This window comes from Geotrypetes seraphini, chromosome 9, assembly GCF_902459505.1.
Source record: "Geotrypetes seraphini chromosome 9, aGeoSer1.1, whole genome shotgun sequence".
Taxonomy (NCBI): Eukaryota; Metazoa; Chordata; class Amphibia; order Gymnophiona; family Dermophiidae; genus Geotrypetes; species Geotrypetes seraphini.
The window spans coordinates 150,991,644-151,018,244 of record NC_047092.1 but is presented as its reverse complement, the minus strand read 5'-3'; the positions used below and the strand labels follow the sequence as shown (position 1 = coordinate 151,018,244).

General features: G+C 46.3%; 1 protein-coding gene across 6 annotated transcripts in view; it reads left to right on the top strand.

Moving 5' to 3' along the window:
- TFDP2 (transcription factor Dp-2) overlaps nucleotides 1–26,601 on the top strand; it is a 125,288-nt gene that overhangs the window by 41,731 nt on the left and 56,956 nt on the right. For 3 of the 6 annotated variants that reach the window (XM_033959719.1, XM_033959718.1, XM_033959720.1), the window contains 4 exons: nucleotides 699–799; nucleotides 9,084–9,147; nucleotides 21,799–21,923; nucleotides 24,822–24,866. In XM_033959719.1, coding sequence (XP_033815610.1) covers nucleotides 783–799; nucleotides 9,084–9,147; nucleotides 21,799–21,923; nucleotides 24,822–24,866 — 251 coding nt within the window. In that variant the 5' untranslated portion in view covers nucleotides 699–782. The remainder of the gene's footprint in view (nucleotides 1–698; nucleotides 800–9,083; nucleotides 9,148–21,798; nucleotides 21,924–24,821; nucleotides 24,867–26,601) is intronic. The other 3 variants (XM_033959721.1, XM_033959717.1, XM_033959716.1) reach the window with 1 other exon arrangement.

Sequence of the window (26,601 nt, the reverse complement as noted above, 5' to 3'; positions counted from 1 at the left end):
GGAGAAAAGAAGAGGGGACTGAAGAAGATCTGAAGGTTAAGTGTATGAAGCAGTGAAAAGGAGAGGCTTAGAGGATGGGCGGGAGGGAAAGAAAGGAGGGAGGATGTAGAACAGGGATGAGGAAGGGAAGGAAAGGTTGTGTTGGGGGGGGGGAAGAGGAGAGAGGTGAGGGATGGAGGACAGATATAATGGAGGGAGAGGTGGCTCTTTGTGACCCTGGACAAGTCACTTAATCTACCATTGCCCCAGGTACAAAATATATACCTGTATAAATGTAAACCATTTTGAATGTGTAACCACAAAAAGGTGGTATACAAGTCCCATCCCCTCTCCCTTTCCCTATTTCTAGGTGTCTTCAACCTCCCCCCCCAAACCCTCCCCCCCAAAAAAAAATAACCCATAGGCTCTATACCGCCCTTCCTTTAACAGAGCGGTTCACATAATCATTAAAACGTACAATGAAACAATAACAACACAGTTCACATAATCAATAAAACTAATTTCATCACAAAAATTAAAGTAAAATTAAACAAATTTAAAGAATTTTAAAAATAAAATAAAATAAACCATTTTTATAAGAGTCATTTTCCTCCTATAAACATCCTTTCTACATGGAAATGCTTTATAAAATGACTTCCTATATGCTTTATTGCAGTGTAGATCAAATTTTTCTTATTAATAAAGTATTTCGTTTTCAGATAATGTCTCAGTGAATACATCACCGATTTTCAACAATTCATTAACCAAGATTCGAGTGAAAACCTTAGGACCAATAAATGTGAATGCCGAGCCCCAAATGGTAAGTAGATAAAAACGCAGCTTTTTATTCCAGGCAAATGGGGATTTCTAGAACAGTCTTGTACATATTGCTGTCATGAGACAAAACTCCTGGGCTTTGTTCCTAACATCTAAATTAAGATGGTTCTCTGGACATAATGTAGCACCCATCATGGTACGTGTTAGAACATGAGAACATGTCATATGTCAGAGAAGAGCCAGCCATTAAAATTCAGACATCCTACAGAGATGTAAGATGTGCGGTTCCAATCCCACTATAGTTAATAGTAAATCCCACACCCCCTTTTACTAAGCTGTGTTAGAGGTTTCTACTGCAGCCTGGAGTAGGGTTACATTAGTAAAATCTGGACCCTAGACCTGCCCCCCCCCCCCAGGCCTGTCCAGTTCCACCCTTCCCCGCTGTTACGCCCCGGCGCCGCTCCCAGGCCCACCCCTGCTGCCTGTTTGTCAGGCAGGAAGGCATACACGAATGCAATGCGATGATATTGCATAAGTGCGCGTAACATCACTCCATTGCATCCGCGCTTGCAAGGATGCACTCTCCCGACGCAATTTCTTTTCAGAACCCAGACAAAGTGTCTGGGGAAATCCGGATATCCTATGAGCCCTGGAGCAGCATCAGAGCATTTAGTGCTCTGGGCTGTGGTAAGAAACCTTTACTGTGGCTTAGTAAAAGAGAAGACAAGACAAAAAAAACCCCCAACAAGAACTGCAGGTGAAGATACAAAGCAGACAACAAAGCCCAAACTGCAGTGTAATGTACAAGGTGCAGGAGTTTAATAAAAAATCATAAAAACATGCATAATATACATTAAAAAAATGATAAAAATCCAAAAACTGGTTCTAGTATTCATGTGGACCGGACCCGACATGGTGCGTGTTTCGAAGAAACACTCCTTCCTCAGGGGTCCTACAAAAAATGTGAAATATATGTAGGTGATACTATGAGTGATATGAAATATAAGACCAAATGGTGAATGCACATATTTCACATCTTTTTATGTTACCATTTTTTTGTAGGACCCCTGAGGAAGGAGTGTTTCTTTGAAACACGAACCGTGTCTTGTCCGATCCACATTAATACTAGAACCAGTTTTTTGGATTTTTATCATTTTTTAATGTATATTATACATGTTTTTATGATTTTTTAAAATTAAACTCCTGCACCTTGTACATTACACTGCAGTTTTGGCTTAGTACAAGAGAGCCTTTTTTTGCCCCAGACTCCAACAGTTTTCTGTTAGTGAACAAATTTTCTGTGATGCAGCTTGCTTGGTCATGCCATTATCATTCATAGCACAAAATTAGCGATAAGTTACTTCATCTTTAATTCACCACTCCTTTTTGGAGTACTGAGACATTTCTAAATGCGTTTTGTGTCTCATGTACACCTTGGCCTACCTTGTTTTATCTCAGGACAAGCAGGCAGCATATTCTTAACGCATGGGTGACGTCACCGACGGAGCCCCGGTACGGACCTTTTTAACTAGAAAGTTCTAGTTGGCCGCACCGCGCATGCGCGAGTGCCTTCCCGCCCGACGGAGGAGAGCGTGGTCCCCAGTTTCTTCGTTTCCGCGGAGCGAAGAAGACGCATGTGTTTTCAACGGCCGTTGAAAAACTACTTTTTGCCTTCCCGCTCGCGTATTTTCTCACTTTTTTCCTTTTTTCTTATCTGATTCCCTTTATTTTTGTTTTCAAAAAAAAAAAAAAAAACTCGTTGAGTTTTCTTTATTTTTTCAGGCCGGCCTCGGCGGGGCCTGTTGCCACCATACAGGCCTCCGGATTCAATTTTGTGGAGGCCGTGTTTCCCTTCATGCCCCCTCAACCAGGTTTTAAGAAGTGCCAGCGGTGTGCACGCCCGATCTCCCTCACCGACCCACACAATTGGTGCCTCCAGTGCTTGGGTCCAGAGCATCGGGCTGACACCTGCACCCGCTGTGCTACGCTTAAAAAGCGTACTTTGAAAAATCGGCAGATCCAGCAAAATATTTTGTTTGGTACCGGATCTGCCATGGAACCGGCTGCGACGTCGACAGCACCACAAAAGTCGGCACCGACGACATCGACACCACTGGACCCTTCCTCGGGGTCGTTGGGCCCAGGTAAGCCGGCTAAGAAGCCTCCCTCTTCCCTTGAGCGCCCTCCGGCCACGGTTGCGACACCGGCCCTCCCGGCGCCGCACCGACCCCGCAAACGCTCCGCTCCGATCTCGGTGAGTGCCTCATCGCCGGAGCGTAGAGCGGCACCTATGGTACCGAAGAAGAAAAAAGCGGTACCGGTGCCTCCTCTGGACGACCGCATCGCGGCCATACTCCAAACACAGTTACAGGAGCAGCTGCAACAACAGCTCCAACAACTGTTGCCGGCGTTGCTGGCACCGCACCTTCCGGTACAGGACCAGTCCGAGCCTCACACTGTCCCATCGGTGTCGACCCCCTCGGTACCGATTAATACTTCCATGCCGGTGCTCTTGGCAGAAACACCTACAGTACGTACCCGTGATGCTGCCGATCCTGTCCAGTCCCAGGAACGACATCGGTCTTCCTCACCCGGTACCGCCTCGGTGCGCTCAGGCAAATCTCTTTCAAAGACCCGCCATGCCGAGCCCTCCACACCGATGTCCAAATGTACGCACCCCGACGTTAGGGACCCAGATTTGTGGGAAGACTCCCCTCACGGTACCGAGGAGGACGCTTCATCAACCGATGAAGAACTCTCCATGACCGACACCGTCTCCAAACCAGAGCAATCCTCTTTCTCCAAATTCCTTAGGGAGATGTCAGCAGCTCTTTCCATTCCCTTGGAGTCCGACTCTAAAAAGTCTCAGGCTTTCCTCGATGCCCTAGACTTTGAGCAACCTCCCAAAGAATTTCTGAAGTTGCCCGTACACGACATCTTACGGGAAACTTTCTATAAAAACTGGGAAGCTCCCCTCACAGTTCCTGGAGCCCCTCGTAAATTGGATAGCTTGTACCGGGTTATTCCAATCCCAGGGTTTGATAAACCTCAATTGCCCCATGAGTCCCTCCTGGTGGAATCTACTTTGAAAAAAATCTCAGGGTTCCAGTGTATATGCCTCCACCCATCCTGGCAGAGAGGGAAAAACCATGGATAAATTTGGTAAGCGCCTTTTCCAAAATGCCATGTTAGCCAATAGAGCCAACAACTACACCTTCCACTTCTCCTTCTACATGAAGCATCTGGTGCAACAGCTCTCCTCCTTACAGAAATACCTTCCTGAACGTAAGGTCCCTCTTTTCCAGCAACATATTTCCAGCCTCCTCCAACTCAGGAAATTCATGGTTCGCTCCATCTATGACTCATTTGAGCTCACCTCTCGCGCATCTGCCCTGGCAGTGGCCATGCGACGTTTGGCATGGCTGAGAGTCTCTGACCTGGACATTAACCACCAGGATCGCCTGGCTAACGCACCTTGTCTGGGTGATGAACTCTTCGGAGAGTCCCTGGACTCAACAACCCAGAAACTCTCAGCACATGAGACCAGGTGGGACACTCTGATTAAACCTAAAAAGAAGACTCCACCTGCTCGCACCTACAGACAGCAGTCTTCATACCAGCGCAGGTTCTCGGCCAGACCTCTCAACCCGCCTCAACAGTAGCCTCGCCGACCTCGTCAACAGCATCAATCTCAGGCTCGCTCACAGTCTCACCAACCTGCCAAGCCTCTCCCTCCATCAAAACCATCTCAGCCCTTTTGACTTTTTCCTCCAGGGCATAGCCAGTCTCCCATCATCATTGCCTCTTCCTCAGCCTATCGGAGGTCGCCTCCAAATCTTCCTCAGCTGTTGGGAGGTCATCACATCAGACCAATGGGTCCTCAACATCATTCGCCACGGCTACTCTCTCAACTTCCAGACTCTTCCACCAGACAATCCTCCCGTAGAGTCTGCTTCTCACTCTTCCCAAACCCCCCCTCCTCCTAAGGGAGGTCCAATCCCTCCTTCTCCTCAATGCCATCGAAGAGGTTCCCACAAACCAAAGAGGTCAGGGATTCTACTCCCGCTACTTCCTGGTTCCCAAGAAGACAGGAGACCTTCGTCCCATCCTCGATCTCCGGGACCTCAACAAGTGTCTGGTCAAGGAAAAGTTCAGAATGCTCTCCCTGGCCACGCTTTATCCTCTTCTCTCTCAACACGACTGGCTATGTTCCCTGGACCTCAAAGAGGCCTACACTCACATTCCAATCCATCTGAATTCACGTCGCTACCTCCGATTTCAGATACAGCACCGCCACTATCAGTACAAGGTGCTACCCTTTGGCCTCGCATCATCGCCCAGGGTGTTCACCAAGTGCCTTATTGTGGTGGCGGCCTTTCTCAGGTCTCACAACCTCCAGGTTTTCCCCTACTTGGACGATTGGTTGGTAAAAGCACCTACGACTCCACTTGTGCTACAAGCCACTCAGTACACCATCTCCTTTCTCCATCTCCTGGGGTTAGAGATCAACTACCCCAAGTCGCATCTGCTTCCACACAGCGACTTCAGTTCATTGGAGCCGTTCTCAACACCACTCTCATGAGGGCGTTTCTCCCCTCAGACCGCCAACGGACCCTGCTCCACCTCTGCCGCCAGGTGCTCCTTCATCACTCCATTCCAGCTCGGCAGATGATGGTCCTCCTGGGCCACATGGCCTCGACGGTCCATGTGCTTCCTCTGGCGTGACTCCACCTCAGGACACCTCAATGGACTCTAGCCAACCAATGGTCACAGACCACCGATCCTCTTTCTCATCCCATCTCTGTGACATCGTCTCTTCAGCAATCTCTTCAATGGTGGTTGAACTCATCCAATCTTTCCAGGGGTCTACTCTTTCATCTACCCCCTCACTCCATGATCATAACCACAGATGCCTCCCCCTATGCATTGGGAGCTCACCTGGGAGAACTTCGCACTCAGGGACTCTGGACCCCTCAGGAGCGTCAACATCACATCAATTTCCTGGAACTCAGGACCATGTTCTATGCCCTCAAGGCCTTCCAGCACCTTCTCTACCCTCAGGTTCTTCTCCTGTGCACAGACAACCAAGTCGCCATGTACTACATAAACAAGCAAGGCGGCACCGGATCTCCCCTCCTCTGTCAGGAGGCCATCCGCATCTGGACCTGGGCCACGGCCCGCAGTCTCTTCCTTAAGGCTGTCTATATCCAGGGCGAACAGAACTCCCTGGCCGACAATCTCAGCCGCATCCTTCAACCTCACGAGTGGACTCTGGATCCCCCCACACTCCGCTCCATCTTTGCTCAGTGGGTCACCCCTCAGGTGGACCTCTTTGCAGCTCCTCACAACCATCAGCTGCCCCAGTTCTGTTCCAGACTCTTCTCTCCTCATCGTCTGACCCCAGATGCATTCCTGCTCGACTGGACAGATCGGTTCCTCTATGCCTTTCCTCCACTACCTCTGATGTTGCGGACGTTATCCAAACTCCGCAGGGACAGGGCCACCATGATTCTCATCGCTCCTCGGTGGCCTCGCCAACACTGGTTCTCCCTCCTGCTTCAGCTCAGCTCCAGGGAGCCCATTCCTCTTCCTGTGTTTCCTACTCTACTTACTCAGCAACGTCAGTCTCTACTGCATCCCAATCTGTCTTCGCTCCACCTGACAGCTTGGTTTCTCTCGGGCTGACCTCTCCAGAGAATCTATCTCAGCCTGTCCGTCGTATTCTGGATGCTTCAAGGAAACCGGCCACCCTCCAATGTTACCATCAGAAGTGGACCAGGTTCTCCTCTTGGTGTCTACTGCGTCATCACGATCCCACCTCATTAGCGGTGGAAACTGTACTGGACTATTTGCTCTCTCTGTCCGACGCTGGCCTCAAGTCTACCTCAATCAGAGTCCACCTCAGTGCCATCACTGCGTTTCATGAGCCTATCCTCGGAAAACCTCTCACGGCTCATCCCCTGGTTTCCCGGTTCATGAGAGGCCTCTTCAATGTCAAACCACCTCTGAAGCCTCCTCCAGTCGTCTGGGACCTGAATGTGGTTTTATCAGCACTCATGAAACCTCCGTTTGAGCCTCTTGCCACAACTTCACTCAAATTTCTTACATGGAAGGTGCTTTTCCTCATTGCCATCACCTCTGCCAGGAGGGTTAGTGAGCTGCATGCACTGGTTGCCGACCCACCTTTCACTGTTTTTCACCATGACAAGGTGGTTCTGCGTACCCATCCTAAATTCCTTCCCAAGGTGGTCTCGGACTTTCATCTCAACCAGTCCATTGTGTTGCCTGTCTTTTTCCCTAAGCCCCATTCTCATCCTGGGGAACAGGTGTTGCACACGCTGGACTGTAAGCGTGCCCTTGCTTACTACCTTGACCGTACCAGGGCTCACCGCTCATCTCCTCAGCTCCTTTTGTCCTTCGACCCTAACCGTCTAGGTCGTCCTGTCTCCAAACGGACGCTTTCCAACTGGCTTGCTGCCTGCATTGCGTTCTGTTATGCTCGGGCCGGTCTCTCACTGGAAGGTGCTGTCACGGCCCACAGGGTCAGAGCTATGGCTGCTTCTGTGGCTTTCCTCCGTTCCACGCCCATCGAGGAAATCTGCAAGGCTGCCACTTGGTCCTCAGTTCACACGTTCACTACTCACTACTGTCTGGATACCTTCTCCAGACGGGATGGGCACTTCGGCCAATCTGTATTACACAATTTATTTTCCTAATGGCCAACCATCCCTCCTCCCTCTCTGTTAGCTTGGAGGTCACCCATGCGTTAAGAATATGCTGCCTGCTTGTCCTGGGATAAAGCACAGTTACTTACCGTAACAGGTGTTATCCAGGGACAGCAGGCAGATATTCTTACGACCCACCCACCTCCCCGGGTTGGCTTCTTAGCTGGCTTATCTTAACTGGGGACCACGCACTCCTCCGTCGGGCGGGAAGGCACTCGCGCATGCGCGGTGCGGCCAACTAGAACTTTCTAGTGAAAAATGTCCGTACCGGGGCTCCGTCGGTGACGTCACCCATGCGTTAAGAATATCTGCCTGCTGTCCCTGGATAACACCTGTTACGGTAAGTAACTGTGCTTTCCCATGTGGTCTCCCATCCAAGTCCTATCCAGGCCTGACCCTGCTTAGCTTCTGATAGTAAGAGCAGGCCTACCCAGGGCAGCCAGGCCTTAGGCTTTCGGTATTATAGATCTTCCTAAATCCAGATTGCATTATCCAATAAAGAGCCTCTATCTAAATAATCTTGTAATGGAACAGTAACAAAAGATTCAACCATCTTGGCTAGAAAAGGTATGCTCACCACTGGTCTATAATTTGAACAAAACTCTAGAGATTTAGGGCTCCTTTTAACCAAGGCACGTTAGGGCCCTAACATGCGGAATAGCACGTGCTAGCCGCTACGCCTCCTCTTGAGCAGGCGGTAGTTTTTCGGCTAGCGCATGCTAATCCGGTGCGTGCGCTAAAAACGCTAGCGCATCTTCAAAAAAGGAGCCCCTAGATTGGGTCTATCATTTTGACTCCTATATTGTTTCCACCTGAGGAATGGGGTTTTAGCTTTTGAAAGCTAGTCAAAAAGTGTAATAAGTTAGTCTAATAAAAAAAAGTATCATTTTATATATTTTTTTCAGGGGATTTTTTTATTTTATTTTTTTATTTATTAACCCTTATTTCTGTATATTTGATACAAGTCACCTTCCTGTAAGACTGTAATCTAACAGTGACAGTAAGTTTAAGTTAAAGGTAAGACCCTCCTTTCACACCAGTATAGGCTGAAAAACATGAAAACAGATAAAAAGGTGGCAGATAGGCCATACAGACTCCATTCTGCCCATCCATATTAGCTACTAAGCTCTACAGCCCCTCCTCTCCCTTGGAGATCCTCTGTGCTCTTTTTCCTGCTTTGAGATGGGTGGACTGGAGGATGTGAATGTGATTCCATAGTATTTGGGGTTAAAAACATAGTGCCCTCTGTGACAGAAAGTATGAAACCATTTGCTCTAGTAAATGTTCTACGGGAATAGCTGATTTCCCAGGACCCAAAGAATTCTGCCTTGTTTGCATAATACAAGTAGTTTCTGACTGAAATGATGGGTGATGCTTAGTGGTATTTAGTCATTACTGGTACAGATAACTGTCTATTTCAACAAAACACATTGACTTCAGCAAACAAGGGCTAATAACTGGACAAGTAGATGAAGTCTCATTCAGGTCCTAGACTGCTTGAAACTGTAAATTACTGGACTGTACACCAGATGGCAGTAGCACATTAAAAGTATTGGAAATCAAGTGCTGGTATTCAACTAAAGTCTAGCTGTCCTCTTTCAGTGTACATACAGTCCAGAAGTTAACAAAGTCTGTAAAGGGAATAGCAGGAGAAATATCAACACAGGTACTGCATTTTCCAGCTGCACAGCATGCTACTCCCGCTTTAATGCTGCCATGGTATTTTCAAAACTGCTAATCTTAACATTGTTCATTCAAACTGAGCAGATGTATAATATTTCATTCTGTTTTCTTATTTTTATTTATATTCGTTTATTACAGGTGGGAAAAAAGCATACAAGTTGTGAATATTATCAATTACAAAGTATACAACTCTGAATAGAAACATATGAGCAACTGCATAAAACCAAAACATCCCAAAAAATCAAAAAAGGCTATAGCATATCACCACCTTTATTTGATAGACTAAATGAACCCAAGTCCCCATCCATACACACTGTCACTCTCAAACATTCCTTACTTACCCCCCCCCTCCCCATGGCCTCTTACCCCATCATATGAGATTATAGGATAATAAGTAATAAGTATTTGACCATTGCTCAGTAGATAGGAAATTTCTGGACATTGCCATAATGAGTTTTACCTCATGCCCACCAGAGAGATATAAAGAGCTTCATTAATACAAACAGAGTGGTAGCTAACATTTAGTAATATCGATCTATTTATAGAGAGCATCAAGCAATTAGCATGTCCTGATTAATGAGTACTTTGAGACAGTAGTTATAGAAGAATCTGTTCCACAGAGCGCAATGATCTCGCCAATGGGACTGTGGTCTTGTAGATGATCACCCGAGACCTCGCAGGAAAAAGCCACAATATTAAGAGGTTTGAAGTTGAAAATTACGGTCCGTTTGGAAAAAATAACCGTTTTTAAGGTAGCATGATCTAGAGCAGCTGTGAGGCACATCCGCTGAGCTCCTCAACATCATATGCATTCTCTTTTTATTTTATATTCTGGTTGCAAGATTCAGAGGTGGCCTGTAAATTTGAAAATGACCATGTTTTTGGTATGTCAGAGGTTCAGAAGAAGATTCGTGTGTACCAGAGCTGGATATTGCCAATCTCTGATATACCAAAACAAAAAAAAAAACATTGTGGGCGCGGATGTCCCTGATGTAGACTTTATTGATAATTCAACAAAATAATCCACAAATATGATAATGAAGTGGACCTCATTGATTGTATTTGTGGATTATTTCATTGAACTATCAATAAAGTCTACATCAGGAACATCTGCTTCCACAGTGGTTTTTTGTTTTGGACTGTCGTCTCTCTGTGGAAAAATTGGGTCAACTTTTCTGGTTGGCAATCTCTGTTATACATTATCCATTATAGTCTTCTTTTTATTAATATTTTTTAAGTGGAGGATCTTGTTAGTCTTTGTGGTGTGTGTTAAGATTTGAAAAGAACCTTAGAACTTCAGCTCAATTGTAGAAACGGAGAAAAATGAAGTCAGCGAAAGCCATATGGCCTATCCAGTCTGCCCACCCAATCCAATCCACTATCCCTTCCTCTCACTTAGAGATCATATGTACTTGTCCATAGCTTGCTTGAAACAGAAGCAATCAGCAGTGTGATGTGCCTTCATTTTCACTTTCCTGGGGAATTTTCTTATATATTCTTTCCAAACTCATTCAGCCTAGTCAATCCTCACGGCCACAGTCCTTCACACCAGAGCTCTTTCCACTGAATCTGGCCACTAGGTTTTGCTATTGCACAATGACTTTGATGTTGATTCCCTTCCCTCAGGTGCTGCGAGTGCTTCCTCTGTGGCTTCTTCAGCTCCAGCCAGCTCATGGAACAAAAGACTTGGGCCCAGATGCACTAAAGTCAGCGATCGTGTAACAATTGTCGCTAAATGGGTTTTGACTGGGTTAGCAACAATTGGGTTTGCCGACCCGATGCAGAAAATGGCTCACCATGTGGTTTTCTCATGATTGCTCATTCTCCGATCTGGCCATGCAAATAAGGTCAATAATATTGAAATGCTATGTAAGTTAGCCGAGCGATTGATGTTCTTAACATCGCTTTGCGATGCATAAAAAAAAGCAATCACTTTTAGTGATCCGAAAAAAGCGACTGGTTATGTGTCTTACCAATAGTTCAGCCCTGAAATTAATATAATATTTATAACATTGATACCATAAATACAGTTTCTACAATAGCAGGGACATATACATGTGTTATATGCATGTTGTGAGCACATGTGTTGAAGGTGCGTCTTATGTATGCCTGTTAAGAGCGTAAAATATAAAAGAGAGGGCATTAAAAAGATGAGGCCAACGAGAGAAGGCTAAAATTTTCATTCCCCATGATTAAAATATGTACGAGTTGGGCCAGAACTTTATACAGTATCACCCTAATTTATGGCCCACATTTGCGTAGTCTGCTGCTACCTCTCCGCCCCCTCCATACAGCCTCAATAGTCACGTGTATTTAACATCATGGTGTTGGATTGGCTGCTACTTGCTTTACGGAAAGAGGAAGTACCGACACCTTTGACGCTCGCCAATGACATGCATATGACGTGCTACACCAATCCACGCCTATGACTGACGTTGCAAATCTGGTGCATGCATACATTGTCACTATATCAACTGGTCTATTCTGCGCATGTATGAGAGTTGCACTCACAGCGATCAATTGGACTGGATCGAATGGAGATTATGGCGAACCTCCATGCAAATCATTTGCATGCAAACTTGTTTGAGCATTGATTGCTGTTTCGGAATCGGCCCACAGTGATCCACACAGTCTTACTGACCATGTTTAGTGCATCTAGGCCTTGATTCAGAAATTGGCATAAAACCGGCCCACAGTGATCCACAGTCTTACGGCCGTGTTTAGTGCATCTAGGCCTTGATTCAGGAATCAAACCCATGGCTCCATGTTGTCTCATACAAGTCCTTCCTGTGAACCTTGAATTGGTTAAAAGAAATGCAGCTGAGCAGTTGGGTGGAGCTGACACCTTTTTATAGAGCTAACAGATATTTAAAGATGCAAGTCATACTCATGGCTAAGTAGCAGACCTTAGCGGAGTAGGATGCCTACATCCTTGAAGCAATTATTAATGTTATCCTTGGAGGAACCCAATTTTGTGCTCGGTCTGCTAAAAATAAAATCTGTTTAAAGAAGAACAAACAAGGCACTCCTTTTCTATTTCACAAAAATGGAGAAGCTCCGAACACTGACTTGTGTTTAAATAACTACCAAGCACTCCACCCTGAGTGCAGCAGGCATTCTTACATAGGAAAGTGAAAGGGGATTGGATTTCATATACTGCCTTTCCATGGTTACAATCAAAGCAGTTTGCATGTTACATACTGTATATACTGTATTTTGTACCTGAGGTAAGGGAGGGTTAAGTGATTTGATTAGAGTCATAAGGTGGTGCAGTGGGAATTGAACCCTGTTCTCCAGGTTCTCAAGCTGCTTCACTAACCATTAGGCTGAGGCTTTGCCTACATAGCACCTAAGCTGACCTAGGCATGAGTTAAGGGGTAGGGGAGGAAGTTTTGACCAGAACTGTGGGAAGGCAAAGCCAGGCTTCTAGAGCACAGTTCTTCAACCGCCGGTCCGCGGACCGGTGCCGGTCCGCGAAGGATTTGGGTCCCCAGCCACAGCAAAAAGTGCCGGCGTCCACTCCTGCCTTCCACTTCCTACTCCTCTGCGTATGTCTCCGCACCCCCAGACAAGCAGGGGCAGCTTTGTGTGCTTTTAACTTCGGCACACAGCTGCCCCTAGGCAGTATTTTAGCGCGGTTTCATGAGGCAGCCTCGGGGCCTTTGATAGGCCGGCCCATATCGCATCATCAAAGCAGGCTGGCCTAACAAAGGCCCCGAGGCTGCCTCATGAAACCGCAGCTAAAATACTGCTTAGGGGCAGCTGTGTGCCGAAGTTAAAAGCACATAGAGCTGCCGCTAGCCTACATAGAGGAAACATTTGCTGGAGAGGGAAGGAGGGAAGGGAGTAGGGGTGCTCCTGGACAAGGGAGGGGAAAGGGCTACTGCTGACAGGGGAGAAGGGAAAGGGAAGGGATGAGAGTTACTGTTGGATAAGAGGAGGAGGAAAGGGAGAAGGGATGCTCCTGGACAAGGGAGGGGAAAGGGCTACTGCTGACAGGGGAGAAGGGACCAGAGTTACTGTTGGATAAGAGGAGGAGGAAAGGGAGAAGGGGTACTCCTGGACAAGGGAGGGGAAGGGGCTACTGCTGACAGGGGAGAAGGGGAAGGGATGAGAATTACTGTTGGATAAGAGGAGGAGGAAAGGGAGAAGGGGTACTCCTGGACAAGGGAGGGGAAGGGGCTACTGCTGACAGGGGAGAAGGGGAAGGGATGAGAATTACTGTTGGATAAGGGAAGGAAGAAAGGGAGAAGGTACTGCTGGACAGGGGAGGAGGAACATTGGAAGGAAACAGCTGGCAGGAAGATTAGAGGAGGGGAAGGAGTCAGGATGGAATGGAGAGATCAGATGAGGGAAAGGGGAGAGACAGAGGAATGACAAAGTAGAAAGAGATTAATGCTGGGAAGGGGGATCAGATGAAAAATAAGGAAAGAGGGACAAAGATGCTAGATCTGGTTTAGGAGAGAGGGGCATAGAAAGAACGCAGATACCATATGGAAGGGGGAGGGGGTAGAGGGCATACAGTGGATGGAAGAGGCAGATGCTGGATTGAAGAGACAGAGGGCAGACGCTGGATGGAAAAGAGTGAAAAGAAGATGAAAGCAGAAACCAGAGATGACAAAAGGTAGAAAAAAATAATTTTATTTCTATCTTGTGATTAGAATATATCAGATTTAAAATATGTATCCTGCTAGAGCTGATGTTAGACATAATTGGGGAGTGCAAAGCCCAGTGCGTCTTTAGCTTCCAGCTGGCTTAGGGCTCTCTCTGACCAGGAGGCAGTTGCCCTAGTTCCACTCCCCTAACACCATTCCTGCCATGTGTGACTGTGGTATTCTGTTAGCATGATATTTGTGTAGTATTCTGTAATAATTTGGCTTATTCAGTTTTCTTGATAGTAGAGGGGATATATGTGAAGGGGAGGCGAGACGGGGGTTTTGTTGATCCTTGCCCTGTATTATTTATATTTATAAAATGACAATTGTACAGAATATTGTTTCTTTTTATACTTTAATAAAATATGTTCAATATAAAATCTTAACTATTTGAGGCTTGTGCGGATGGGATCAGATGGTTAATGGGACCGAGCTCGCGGGGATGGGGTGGCAATGGGGTTTTAAAAAATTTCAGTCTTATTAGTTTGCTGGTCCACGAAATAATTATTTTATTTCCGCCGGTCCATAGGTGTAAAAAGGTTGAAGAACACTGTTCTAGAGTAAGTGTCTACCTAGGTGGAATTGGTATGGCGATCAGAGACTGTAAATAAGACTCAGTTCAGATGTGTAATCATGCAGCTCATAGTTTGCCATGTTTTAGCCCTTGAAACAGTGGGTGGGACGATGCAAAGTGGCATGCCCAGAGTATATATAGATGCTCAAAGTAGAGGTCTGCACGGGAACGGGGATCGCGGGGATCCCGCGGGTCCCGCGGGGATCCCGCGGGTTCCCCCCCTGGCCCACGGGACTCCCACGGGGATGCCCCCTGGCCCACGGGACTCCCACGGGGATGCCCCCCTGACCCACGGGACTCCCACGGGGACGCCCCCTTGCCCACGGGACTCCCACGGGGATGAAAACAACCTACCTAAATTCTGGCGATGCAAGCATGCAGCTTACATTACAAGTCTGGCGTCGCGTCGGGAAATAGCCATGTTGAGCAGTGAGCTCAGCACGTACACAGATGAAAGCCTTGCTTGCTGATTGGTCCGGCGGCCCCGCCCCACCGTGCCGCCGGACCAATCAGCAAGCAAGGCTTTCATCTGTGTACGTGCTGAGCTCACTGCTCAGCATGGCTATTTCCCGACGCGGGCATTAGGCTGTTTTTTGTCATTTCGGGTGGGGGATGGCAGCGGCAGCAGCAGCCTGAAAAAGAAATCATCCTGGCCGGGTTCGGTGTCATGCTCCGGAGCTTCTACAGCCTTCCTATCTCCCTCTCCCTGCGGCTCTCTTCGGCAACGATCGACACAAGCTTCTGGCGTCGGGGCCTACCCTCTGCGAGTCCCGCTTGTTTCAACTTCCTTTTTCCACAAAGGTGGGACTCGTAGAGGGAAGGCCTCGATGTCGGCAGCTTGTCTTGATCACCGCTGCTGACGAGTTGCTTAAGAGAGCCGCGGAGCAGGGGGGTGTTGCCAGGTGCAGGTAGAAGGGAGAGGGCCAGATGCAGGACTCGTGGGTGAGGGAGGAGAAGAGAGAGAGAAAGAGAGAGGGGAGGGAAACAAAAGGAAATATTTCATACTGGGTTGGGCCGGAGTGGAGGGAGGGTGGAAAGATTCTGGCTACAGGGTGCATTAACAAAGGAAAAGGGGGGAAAGCTGAAAATGGAGATAGTGGCACAAAGAAGAGAAAGAGTAAGCAGGACCTACTGAATAAGGATAGAGATACAGAGGGGACATGAAGAGGAGGTGAAATAGAGACATAGAAGTAATGCTGAAAAAGTGTGTGTGGGGGGGGGGGAGATAAAGACATTGAAAGGGCAAATGGTGAATATGGGGTAAAGACAAGGACAGAGACAAATGAAGATTCTGAAAAAGTGGTGAGATAGGGATATAGGTGAGATGGACACAAAGAAGGGTGATGCTGGAAAATAGGTGGAATGGTAATTCTGACAGACACAGAAGGGAAATGCTGGATCAAGGAGAGATGGGGCTCAGGCTGGATGGAATGAGGAGAAATGCCTTGTTGGCCCGGAACTTCCTCTCCTACGTCAGAATTGACGTCAGGGAGCGGAATGCTGGTCAGCGCGACGCTTCTGCAGGGAAAGCTTGGGACAGCGGTGGCTTGGGGACTATTCCCCGATGGCGGTGGCAGCAAACCGAGTGGCTTGGGGGAGGGCACGGAGAAAGAAAGAAAGGGGGCAGACAGAGAGACAGAAAGAAGGGGGAACAGGGAGACAGAAAGAAAAAGTTGGGGGAGAGAATGAGGTCTGGAGGAGAGGAAACATACAGGAGGCTGAAAGAAAGGAAGAAAGATTGGATGCACAGTCAGAAGAAGAAAGTGCAACCAGAGACTCATGAAATCACCAAACAGCAAAGATAGGAAAAATGATTTTATTTTCAATTTAGTGATCAAAATGTGTCTGTTTTGAGAATTTATATCTGCTGTCTATATTTTGCACTATGGCTCCCTTTTACTAAACCGCAATATTGTTTTTTAGCGCAGGGAGCCTATGAGCATTGAGAGCAGCGCGAGGCATTCAGCGTAACTCCCTGTGCTAAAACCTACTATTGTGGTTTAGTAAAAAGGGAGGGGGTGTATTTGTCTATTTTGTATTTTGTTACCGAGGTGACATTGCATAGAGTCATCTGCCTTGGGAAATGTATATGGCAGATATCTTTGTTTTGTGTTCAAAAGAAAAGGAAATGCATTTCTGGTTTTATTTCTACAGTGTTGAAGTACTTGTTGGCCCTTGCTGTGACTGGTGGGGATCCCCAAGCACCGCCAGCAGAGGACCTCCTCTAGAGATGGTCAGAACTCCCCTCCACCAAGCGCAGCAGTCGCTGGCAGCATCCATGAGCCACTGAGGTGCCAGCATCTGTGACTCAGGGACGCTACTGCTGCCTGCCAAGCTTGGCAAAAGGGACCCCAGGCCAACTGCAAAGGAAGTCCTCAGCTGACAGTTTGTGGGTTCTCATCAGCTGAGTATTTATATTTTATATTTACATTAGAGGTTCTGGTAGAAACCCATTTACAAAGTATGTATTCTTCCCAATTAATATTTCCAAATTAATAGTCTCTTTGCTTATTTGTAAATGGGTCTCTACCAGAGCCTTTAATTCAGTAGCATAATTAAATAAAATAACTATTTCTGAAGTTTATAGGGAAGGATGGTGACGGAGGGGATTCCTCGCGGGGACGGGTGGGGACGGAGGGGATTCCTCGCGGGGACGGGTGGGGACGGAGGGGATTCCTCGCGGGGACGGGTGGGGACGGAGGGATTCCTCACGGGGACGGGTGGGGACGGAGGGATTCCTCACGGGGACGGGTGGGGATGGGTGGGATTTTGGCGGGGACGGGTGGGGACGGGTGGGATTTCTGTCCCCGCGCAACTCTCTAGCTCAAAGCCCACACTAGCTGTGATGAGGCTTGTTTAGAGATTCTGACTGCTGCACTGATGCCACGTTGGATGTTCAGAGGGAGGTAAGAAATGAAAAAGAGATGCTGGACACCTTATGGGTGAGGGGGGGTAGGGTGTAGGGAAGGGGAGAGTTTGGGCACTAGAAAGAAGGGGTATGGTCTTGATCAGCCCCTAGGTGGGGCAAACAGTTAAAGATTCACCTGTCCTAGGGCATCAGATACCTTTGGGCTGGCCTGTCCCCTTACGCCTTATGACGAAGACCATGCACCATTTTAGTAGTCTTCCTCTGGACCAACTTCATCCTTTTTTATATCTTTTTGAAGGTGCGGCCTCCAGAATTGTACACTGGTAAGCAGTAGGTTGGCTGCTCTTCAAAAAAGCTGTAGGACTGATGATCAAGGTTATTAGTCCCCATGCATGCTTGTTGTGTTCCTTCACAAACCCAAAGCCGATGTTTGGTCATTGATTTGACAGTAGTTTTATTTTTTCTTCTGCAAATAAGGTTGCCCAAATGCAGTTGTTTTACATTTAATTATAACCAGTATGAATAATTTCAGGATATAATTTGTTTACCTAAGCTGTTGTTCTTTGGATCTGGTGAGATCTGCATTTCTAGCAGATGTGATAGTTAAGCTGCAGGGAGTGAAGATGACCATACACCACAGGAATGACCCTTGCTAACAAGAGGGAAACATTCTGCAGAGTAGATGTAATGTGTCTGCAATTTCAGGGGTGTAGCTCAAGCTCCACCAGCAGCAGACATTCTCTGTCTAGAGCTATGTTGATGACGCAGTGAGAAAGCAGAGTGCCCCAGCTATGGATATACTGGCACTTCCGTACATGCTCCGTTCAGTGCATAAACTGAGCATGTGCAGAAGTGCCAGCAACTGGAGCACCCTGCTGGTTTCCTCACTGCTTCAGCAAATGGGTGCGGCTCTGGCAGATAATCTGTTTGGCTGGTGAGGATTGGACATCCCCACCAGCCACGCATTTGATGCCACAGTTTTGAAGAAGGCTAAGCCCCAAAGGAGTGTGTGTGTGTGTGGGGGGGGGGGGGTGTTAACAAATGTTCAAGGTCCTCTGTGGCTATACCACTGGTCTGCATATATCTAGGATTACCATATGGCTCCAGAAAAAGGAGGATGGATTGAGACATCCGGGTTTTACTTCTACTGAAAGCAATGGAAGTAAGGAGAACAGATAGAGACATCTGGGCTTTACTTCTATTGAAACAAATGGAAGTAAAACCTGGATGTCTCAATCCGTCCTCCTTTTTCTGGAGCCATATGGTAACCCTCCCCCCTTTTACAAAACTGTAGTGTGGTTTTTAGCACTGGTCACGGTGGTAACAGCTCTGACACTCGTAGGAATTCTATGATCATCAGAGCTGTTACCGCTGCGGCTGATTCTAAAAACCACGTTACAGGAGATCAGTTAGGGTTTTAACACCATATTTTGTTTAGAGCTGAAACTGCTGCTCTGTGCTGATTCCTAACCAAAAGCAAGGGGACTATTGAAGTTGCCACCTCATGCTTTTAACTTAGACACTTGGAGGGGCATAATAAAAAAAAATGTCTAAGTCCCCTGTTGGCCTAAGGCCTTAAACGTTGAAAGTAGAAGCAGGGAAAATGTCCATTATAAAAAAAAACACATCCAAAAGGAGGTTTTTTTTTTATAATGGCCTGCCTCTACATTCAGCTGTTTAAACGCCCAGACCACCACTATGTCTAAACTTATACCCTATAATCAACCTAAAAAAAAGCCTAAGTCCCAAACGTCCAAAACAAGGGCTTTTATGCGAAGGAGGAGCCAGTCCTTCGCCTAAAAGCTGGATTCTGTATCCGGTGTCTGTCAAAAACAACACCGGTTAAAGAATCCACCCCCCCTAAAACGATCCAGGCAGGAAGGAGCCCAAGCTCTCCTGCCCTGTCAAACTGCGACCCCCCCCAACGACATCGGGGCAAGAGGGCTCCCAAGCCCTCTTGCCCCACAGCACCCCCGACCTCCCCGACACTATTGGAGCAGGAGGGACCCAACCCGGCTCATGTGCTTAAGGCCCCGCCCACAGGAAGAGCCTAAGGCTCCTGGGCCTATTCTGGTTGGCCCAGGAGCCTCAGGCCCCACCTGTGGGCAGGGTTTGAGCTGCCTGGGCCAATCTGGCCCCATTCCTGAACTGGCTGGCCTGCCGGACGGGCGGGCTTGGCATCCGTCCGTCCGGCCAACGCTTTCAAGATATGGGGGGTGGGTAGTCGTGGGATCAGCGGGGGGGGGGGTCGCGGGTTGGCGGGGGGGGCCAATCGGGTTCAGGGGAACGGTCGTGGGGGGGAGTTGAGTTGAGGGCAGGAGGGCCTAGGATCCCTCCTGCCTGTACTTTAGTGGGGGTGGGGGGTAGGGGGTCCGCCGTGGCCAGGAGTGCTTGGGCTCCCTCCTGGCTCGATCGCATCGGGGCTGTCGACAGGGCAAGAGGGCTTGGGCTCTTTCTTGCCCCGATGTTGTCGGGGGGTGTGTGTGTGTGATGTATCACGGCAGGAGAGATTGGCCATCTCCCCTGCTGCGATGCGATCACACCTCTACACGAACTGCCACAACCCACGGCAGGAGAGATTGGGCATTTCTCCTGCCACAGGTCGTGGCAGTTCGGGTAGAGGGTTGATCGCATCGCAGTAGGGGAGATGAGGCATCTCCTGCCGCGATGGTTGTGGTGGGGGTGGGTAGGTTTGCAGCCGCTGAACTGATCGCGCCAGCCGCCATCAGCTCAGCGGCCCCTTTTTCGGCACTTATACCTGTTTTGACTTGGTCTAAGTCAAAACGTATAAGTGCCGACTAGGCAACCTGTCAAATGTTTTGGTTATACGTGTTGTACGCCTTGGTGTAGGTCGGCCCACCTCCCGCCCACCGCCGGCTTTCCCCTCCTCTAAAAACTCCTCTTTTCTCTCTGTGCATTTAGAAGCAGGGGAAAGGCCTAAGTTGGTTTTAGATACGTCTAAAACCAGCTTTGATTATAGGTACTTGGACAGTCAGGTTTTTTGATCATCCAAGTAGCCATTTAGGCCACTTTTTAGACTTTTTTTTGTTTTGTTTTTTTATTATGAGCCCCATAGGATATATTTATTTATTTATTAAAAATTTATATACCACATACAACGATATGGTTTCCATATCACATACATAAAATCTTGTTTCCCTACAGTTATCACATATAACGTAGACATGTCTAAACAATATTGTCAATCGTCCCTGTTATAAACCACGAGACGACCGTCAAACCTACTGGCTCCAGCAGTGGCCGCATCACACTAAAGACGCTGCTTAGTGGCCTTCCCATGCTCTGAATTCCACTGCTGCGTCTCTGATGATGTCATCAGAGGCGCCGGCAAGACGGTAAGATGGTAAACACCCGGGGGCAGCAGAGGAAAACACTGCATCACCCTCGACCGGGGCCGCACAAAATACTTCACGGGGCCGCAGGTTGGACACCCCTGCTCTAGGCACTTTAGCTATGTACAACAATTTCCTGCTAACTATTGAAGTTAGCAGCAAAACCCTGATGTGCCCTTGTCCCAAGCGGAAGAACGACTGCACATCTGAAAATAATCAATCTAACAAACTGATTATGCCACAAACAAAACTGAAGTTCCCTTCAGGACTTGGCAGCAGTCTAGTGGCAAACTTTGCAGTCTGATTTGTTTCTGTGAGCCCAGTCAGATGTAGTGATATTTTCTTAAGTAAGACCTTATAATCTCCCATTTGTTGTTGTTGTTTTTTTCCTTTTCATATTAACCCTTTATGTTCAGTTAATGTTGCCTGACTAACCTTCCACTGACACTTCACTTCACTGTTCCTTTGAAATCAATGAAATGGTCAAGATTTTTGAAGATGTTAGAACTAAAGAGCAGGAGGAAGATGCTAGCTCACAAAAGAAAGGCCTAGATCAGGGGTGTCAAAGTCCCTCCTTGAGGGCCGCAATCCAGTCGGGTTTTCAGGATTTTCCCCAGTGAATATGCATGAGATCTATTAGCATGCAATGAAAGCAATGCATGCAAATAGATCTCATGCATATTCATTGGGGAAATCTTGAAAACCCTCGTAGCGTGCCTTGATAAAAGGAGCCCTTATATTCTGCTTAATTTGAATTATTGCTTATAGTAGGTAACCGTATATTTGCATAATATTAGACATTCCATGACAGCAGTTACAGCATTAAGGCGTCTTTTTATTAAGGTGCGCTAACCTGATTTAGCGAGCAGTAAGGCGTCCATAGAATATAATGGGTGCCTTAGCATTTAGTACGTGCTTAGTAAAAGGACCCCTAAGTACAGTGACTGGTGAAATGTTTAGTGATGGAGTAGTTTTGCCACACTTGCTCTTTTTGAGTTGTTCTTTTTAATAAGTCTGTATTTCTGTTAATTTGATTGTAAACTGCTGCTGTGTTTTAATATGACTGTAAATTACATCTTTGTTCTTATTGTTATGAGACTGTGTACACTTTGCTGTGTCAAATGAAAGGTGGTCATTAGTTTAAGCTAAGAAACTTGGATTCTGTTTAATTTTTTTTTTTCAGATCATAAGCACTCCTCAGCGGCTCTCCAGCTCAGAAAACATTCTGATTGGAGGTCCATATACGCCAGCATCTCTGACAATGGTCACTCAGACTCACATAGCAGAAGCTAGCAGCTGGATTCCAGGGTAATGTTTTCTGGGCGTGGGACTAGATGGATGGGTATGGGGGAGTATTTCTTCCTGCTCAACTCAAATCTGAAGAATGAAATCTTCATGGTGTAAAAAAAAAAAATCTAATATTATGCTACTGAAAATCTAATATTATGGTACTGAAAAGTAATAATATGCTTCTTCAGAAGGAAAATAATTTTGAAATTAAAAATTGTGAGTGTGGCGCAGTGGTTAAAGCTCCAGCCTCAGCACCCTGAGGTTGTGGGTTCAAACCCTCGCTGCTCCTTGTGGCCCCAGGCAAGTCACTTAATCCCCCCATCGCCCCAGGTACTTTAGATAGATTGTGAGCCCACCGGGACAGACAGGGAAAAATGCTGAATAAATTCATGTAAACCTTTCTGAGCTCCCTTGGGAGAACGGTATAGAAAATTGAATAAATAAATAATTTGGGGACTAAAAGCTGGATTCTTGAAGTGGCACTCAGAAATGGGTGCCAGAAGAGTATAAAATTGTGCTTTAGCGCCGATTCCCATGCTCTAACTTTGGGTGCCAGACTTATTTATATAATGGGATTTATTAGCTGCCTTTTCATGAAGAGATTTACCCAATACATTACAATACATTAGTAATCGGGTACTCTTTAAGTATTTTCCCCATCTCTCCTGGCAGGCTCACAATCTAGCTGTGGTGCCTGGGGCAATGGAGGGTGAAATGAGCAGGCTGGGATCAAACGCACAACCTCAGGGTTTCGAGGCAGCAGCTTTAACCACTAGGCCACACCTCCCCTCCTGCTGAAACCTGGTGTAAATTTAGCAGTGAAGTTGGGCATATCAGCTCGTTATTAAGTAACGCCGCACACAACTTTTTGGAACACCCCTGATGCATCCATGCCCCCTTTTAAGATATGTACTGATTTGTAGGCACCCAGCCTATTTAAATAGCACTTAGTCATATGCGCTGAAAATCCTAATTGATGCCAATTAACTTAATGATTGTTTAAAATCCAATTATTTAATAAGATCTCATTAGCCAGTTAAGTTGCTTGTGCCTCTTTTGAGCGCTCCCAAAGCTGAATGCCATATATAGAGTCTGGGGGAGACTGCATCAGTGACAGTGCTACATATGAGCATGTAAATGGTCTTTAGTTCAGTTCTTACCTCTGTCCTGGACCAGTGCTGTCCAACTTGCTGATTCAAATCGATTCACTGACTCACTTTGGTGAATCGATTCAAATCGATTCGTTGCCCCCCAAAATCGGACTCACCGATTCAGTGAACAGCCATACCCTCGATGAGGCCTGACATACCTCCAGGATCTCCTAAAGCAGCAGTGGCAGTGGATGGCTAGCAGATGCAGGCTCTGAATAGGGTGTTTGTGGCCTGCCCGCCAGGGCTTCACTCTGCTAAGACATCAGTGATATCATCAGTGATGCAGCAGAGGGAAGGTCCCGGCGGGGCAGACCACGAGCAGCCTGTTCAGAGTCTGCATCTACTAGCCATCCACCACAACTGGTGCTGCATTAGGAGATCTGATGGGGGGTGGGAGGGACGGAAAGCTGCTGCACAGAGGGATAGGCGGATTAGTAAGCTGCTGCACATGAGGGAAAAGAGAAAAAATTGTTGGACATGGGATGGAGGAGAAGAAGGGTATTCAATAAAGAGGTAGAAAGGGGTGAGAGGCAGAAATCCTGCATATGGTGGAGGGGAGGGAGACATGCTTGGAAAAGAGAGAGGGAAAAATGTTGGACATAGGGTGAAGGGAGAGATGGTGCTTGGGGAGAGAGAAAGAAATGTTGCGCATGATAATGGAGGGGAGGAAGGGAGAGATTCTGCATAGAGGAGAACAGAGAGGTTTGACCCAGGGCACAAGGAAGAGAGAGAGAGAGATGGTAGACATTAGGAAAGAAATGTTGGGTTTATCAGTGGAAGGAAAGATACAGAGAAGGAAGATGGATGATGAGCACAGAGAAAGAAGAAAACATCAAATGGGCAGGAGACCCTGGTGAGCGAGTTAACAGAAGACAAACAGAAACCAGAGCCTGGGACCAACATGATTTGAATAATAAAATGACCAGACAACAAAAGGAAGAAAAAAGAACTTACTTTTCTATTTTGTGATTACAATATTTCAGATTTGAACTGTGTATCCTGTCAAAGCTGGTGTTAGGGAGTGTGAGCTAAGACCTAACAGAGAGGAATAGTCTTTTTTGTTTGTTTGTTTATTTTATTTACATCACAGCACCAGTGTGGGGTTGGAGAGGGCAAAGAGGGGTGGAATGGGTGAAAAGGCTACAAAATAAACCCACCAGGATGTTTGAAAAACACATCCAATTGGGCAGGAAAAGCAAATCAAATCAAAAAATTAATTCAATAGACTGCATCAAATTGAAAAAATTTTCCCTGAATCGGGCGGCACTATTCTAGACTCCCGATAGGCCAAGACTGGGGTCAGTGATGCTGTGGAGGCTAGCTTTTAGGAATCTGGTATATCCAACATAAGTATATCACTAAAACTCCATATGGAAATAACAGTTATGAAAAAATATTTGAAACCAACACTGCTAAATGGAGAATAAGGGAGGGAAATGCCTTGACGGGCTAACGCTGCAGAAGTACGCAAAACTTACTAAATTCTGTAAGTTACTCATGCAGGTTGGGGCTCCATTTGTGCTCCACCTGTGTTCCTTCTGCAGCGTATGCCCCTTTCAAATACCTGCTATGTAAGTTAAGCGAATATTTGCAGAACAATGCTTAGGCAGACTATTACATTTTATCTATATATGTGTACATACATGTATGGGTCTTTATTCTAAACATTTGCATGTAGAAATAAATGTGAACACCTAATTCATAGAATTGCCCTTTGTATGGAAGTAAAATAAGTTTAACAAGTTGTTGTTTTCTTTTTCCTTAGAGACAGAAAACGGCCAAGGGAGTTCATAGATGATTTTTCAGAAAGGTAAACATGCCAAAATATTAATGACACAGCTGAAGGTCACCTTGAAGCCGAACGCTATATCTATTGCTTTGCACTGGGAATTCTTAAAAGAAACACTGGAATTTTAAACCTGTTTACACACCCCTACCCACCTTTTTTTTTTTTTTTTTTTTACAAAGCTGCGCTAGTGGCGGCTGCTGCGGTAACTGCCCCAAAGCCCATAGAGATTTAAAGGGCTTTTGCCGCACAGCTTTGTAAAAGGGGGAGGGGGGTTAATTAAACTAAGTAGCAAAACTAGACCACCAACTCTCTAATCTACTAATCGCAACCCCAGACTACAAAACTTTCAGAAAAGAAATAAAAACCTTGCTACTCAAGAAATCCATGAAGACTAACTAACACTTATGAAATATTTCAATCCTCTGAAGCAACCCGCTCTTCTCTGTAACACCTCTGGACATGTCCAGAAATCCTCTTCTGTAATCCGCCTTGAACCGCAAGATAATGGCGGAATAAAAATCACTAATGTAATGTAATGTAAATAAAGAACTTTTGTTTCCCCTAAAACAAGAGGATATTCAGAAGTTACAGACCCATATACAAAACTGTGAACTTTGGATGCCATTGATAAGCTTTGACGGATTCAATCATTCACTAATAATTATCCCAATGTCACAAAATAATTTTAATGGATCTTCAGACAGCCAGTCTAAGTACTGTATATTATTCAGGAATTCCAGCTCAGATCCTCATGGATCCATTATTAATTTTTTACCAATTTTCTCAATATTTCTTCAGTGGAAATATATTCTACTGTTTTAGTGCAGATTTATATTTAACTCCTATTTATAGTTTATTTCCATTCTGTTGATGGATTCAAGGCATAAGTGCCCAGGATGTCACTTTTGACTTAATCATCTCAATAGAGAGATGACTCACAACTTAAAATGATTGACATATGATGATGGCACCATCCATCTGACAGAGATGTTTCCTTGGCACGCTGATGTTCTCTTATTGATGTAGACTGATAAATGTGCCTAGCTAATCAGATTTTCAGGGTTACTCATAGTGAAATGCATGAAATAGATCTGCATACACAGCTTCCTCTTATGCCGATCTATCTCATCCATATTCATTGTGGATTTTCTAAAAAAACAGAATGGCTGGGTATGTTCTGAAGACTGGGCTGTCAATGACCCAGCCAATTTTCGATGAGGATTCATGATTTTATCATCTGGATTTCCAGATGCTATGGAATTTACTTAGAATTGGTAAATGCCCCTAAGATTCCTCAAATAGGTTTTTTTTTTGTGAGGTTTGGGGGGAGGGGTTGTTCTGCAAATTTCAAAAGCGGTTAACACATGGTTAGAGGAGACAGTTTGGAAAATATGACAGAGGAGACTAGTAGAATGTATTTAACAAAGATGTGCTGTCAAGCAATGCTGTTCAGGGATATTTGAAAAAGGAAAAATCAGCAGAGAGTGCATATTAAACCACATTCTATGTATGCAGGGGACAACCATTCTCTTCCAAATGCATGGATTCATCTCCATAAGTGGAGTAAATACCATGGTCAGCTTGAAGGGATTGGTCTTTCCCAAAGTATGAATGCAAAGTAGGCTTCAAAGGCTATCCCTGCTTGTCCTCCGAAACATCACAGAGATCTGTGGCCTAGATTCACTGAGCAAACTGATCGTGTACCGATCAGTTTGCGACCCGATTCACTAACCTCTCCTCCGATCCGATTCCGATC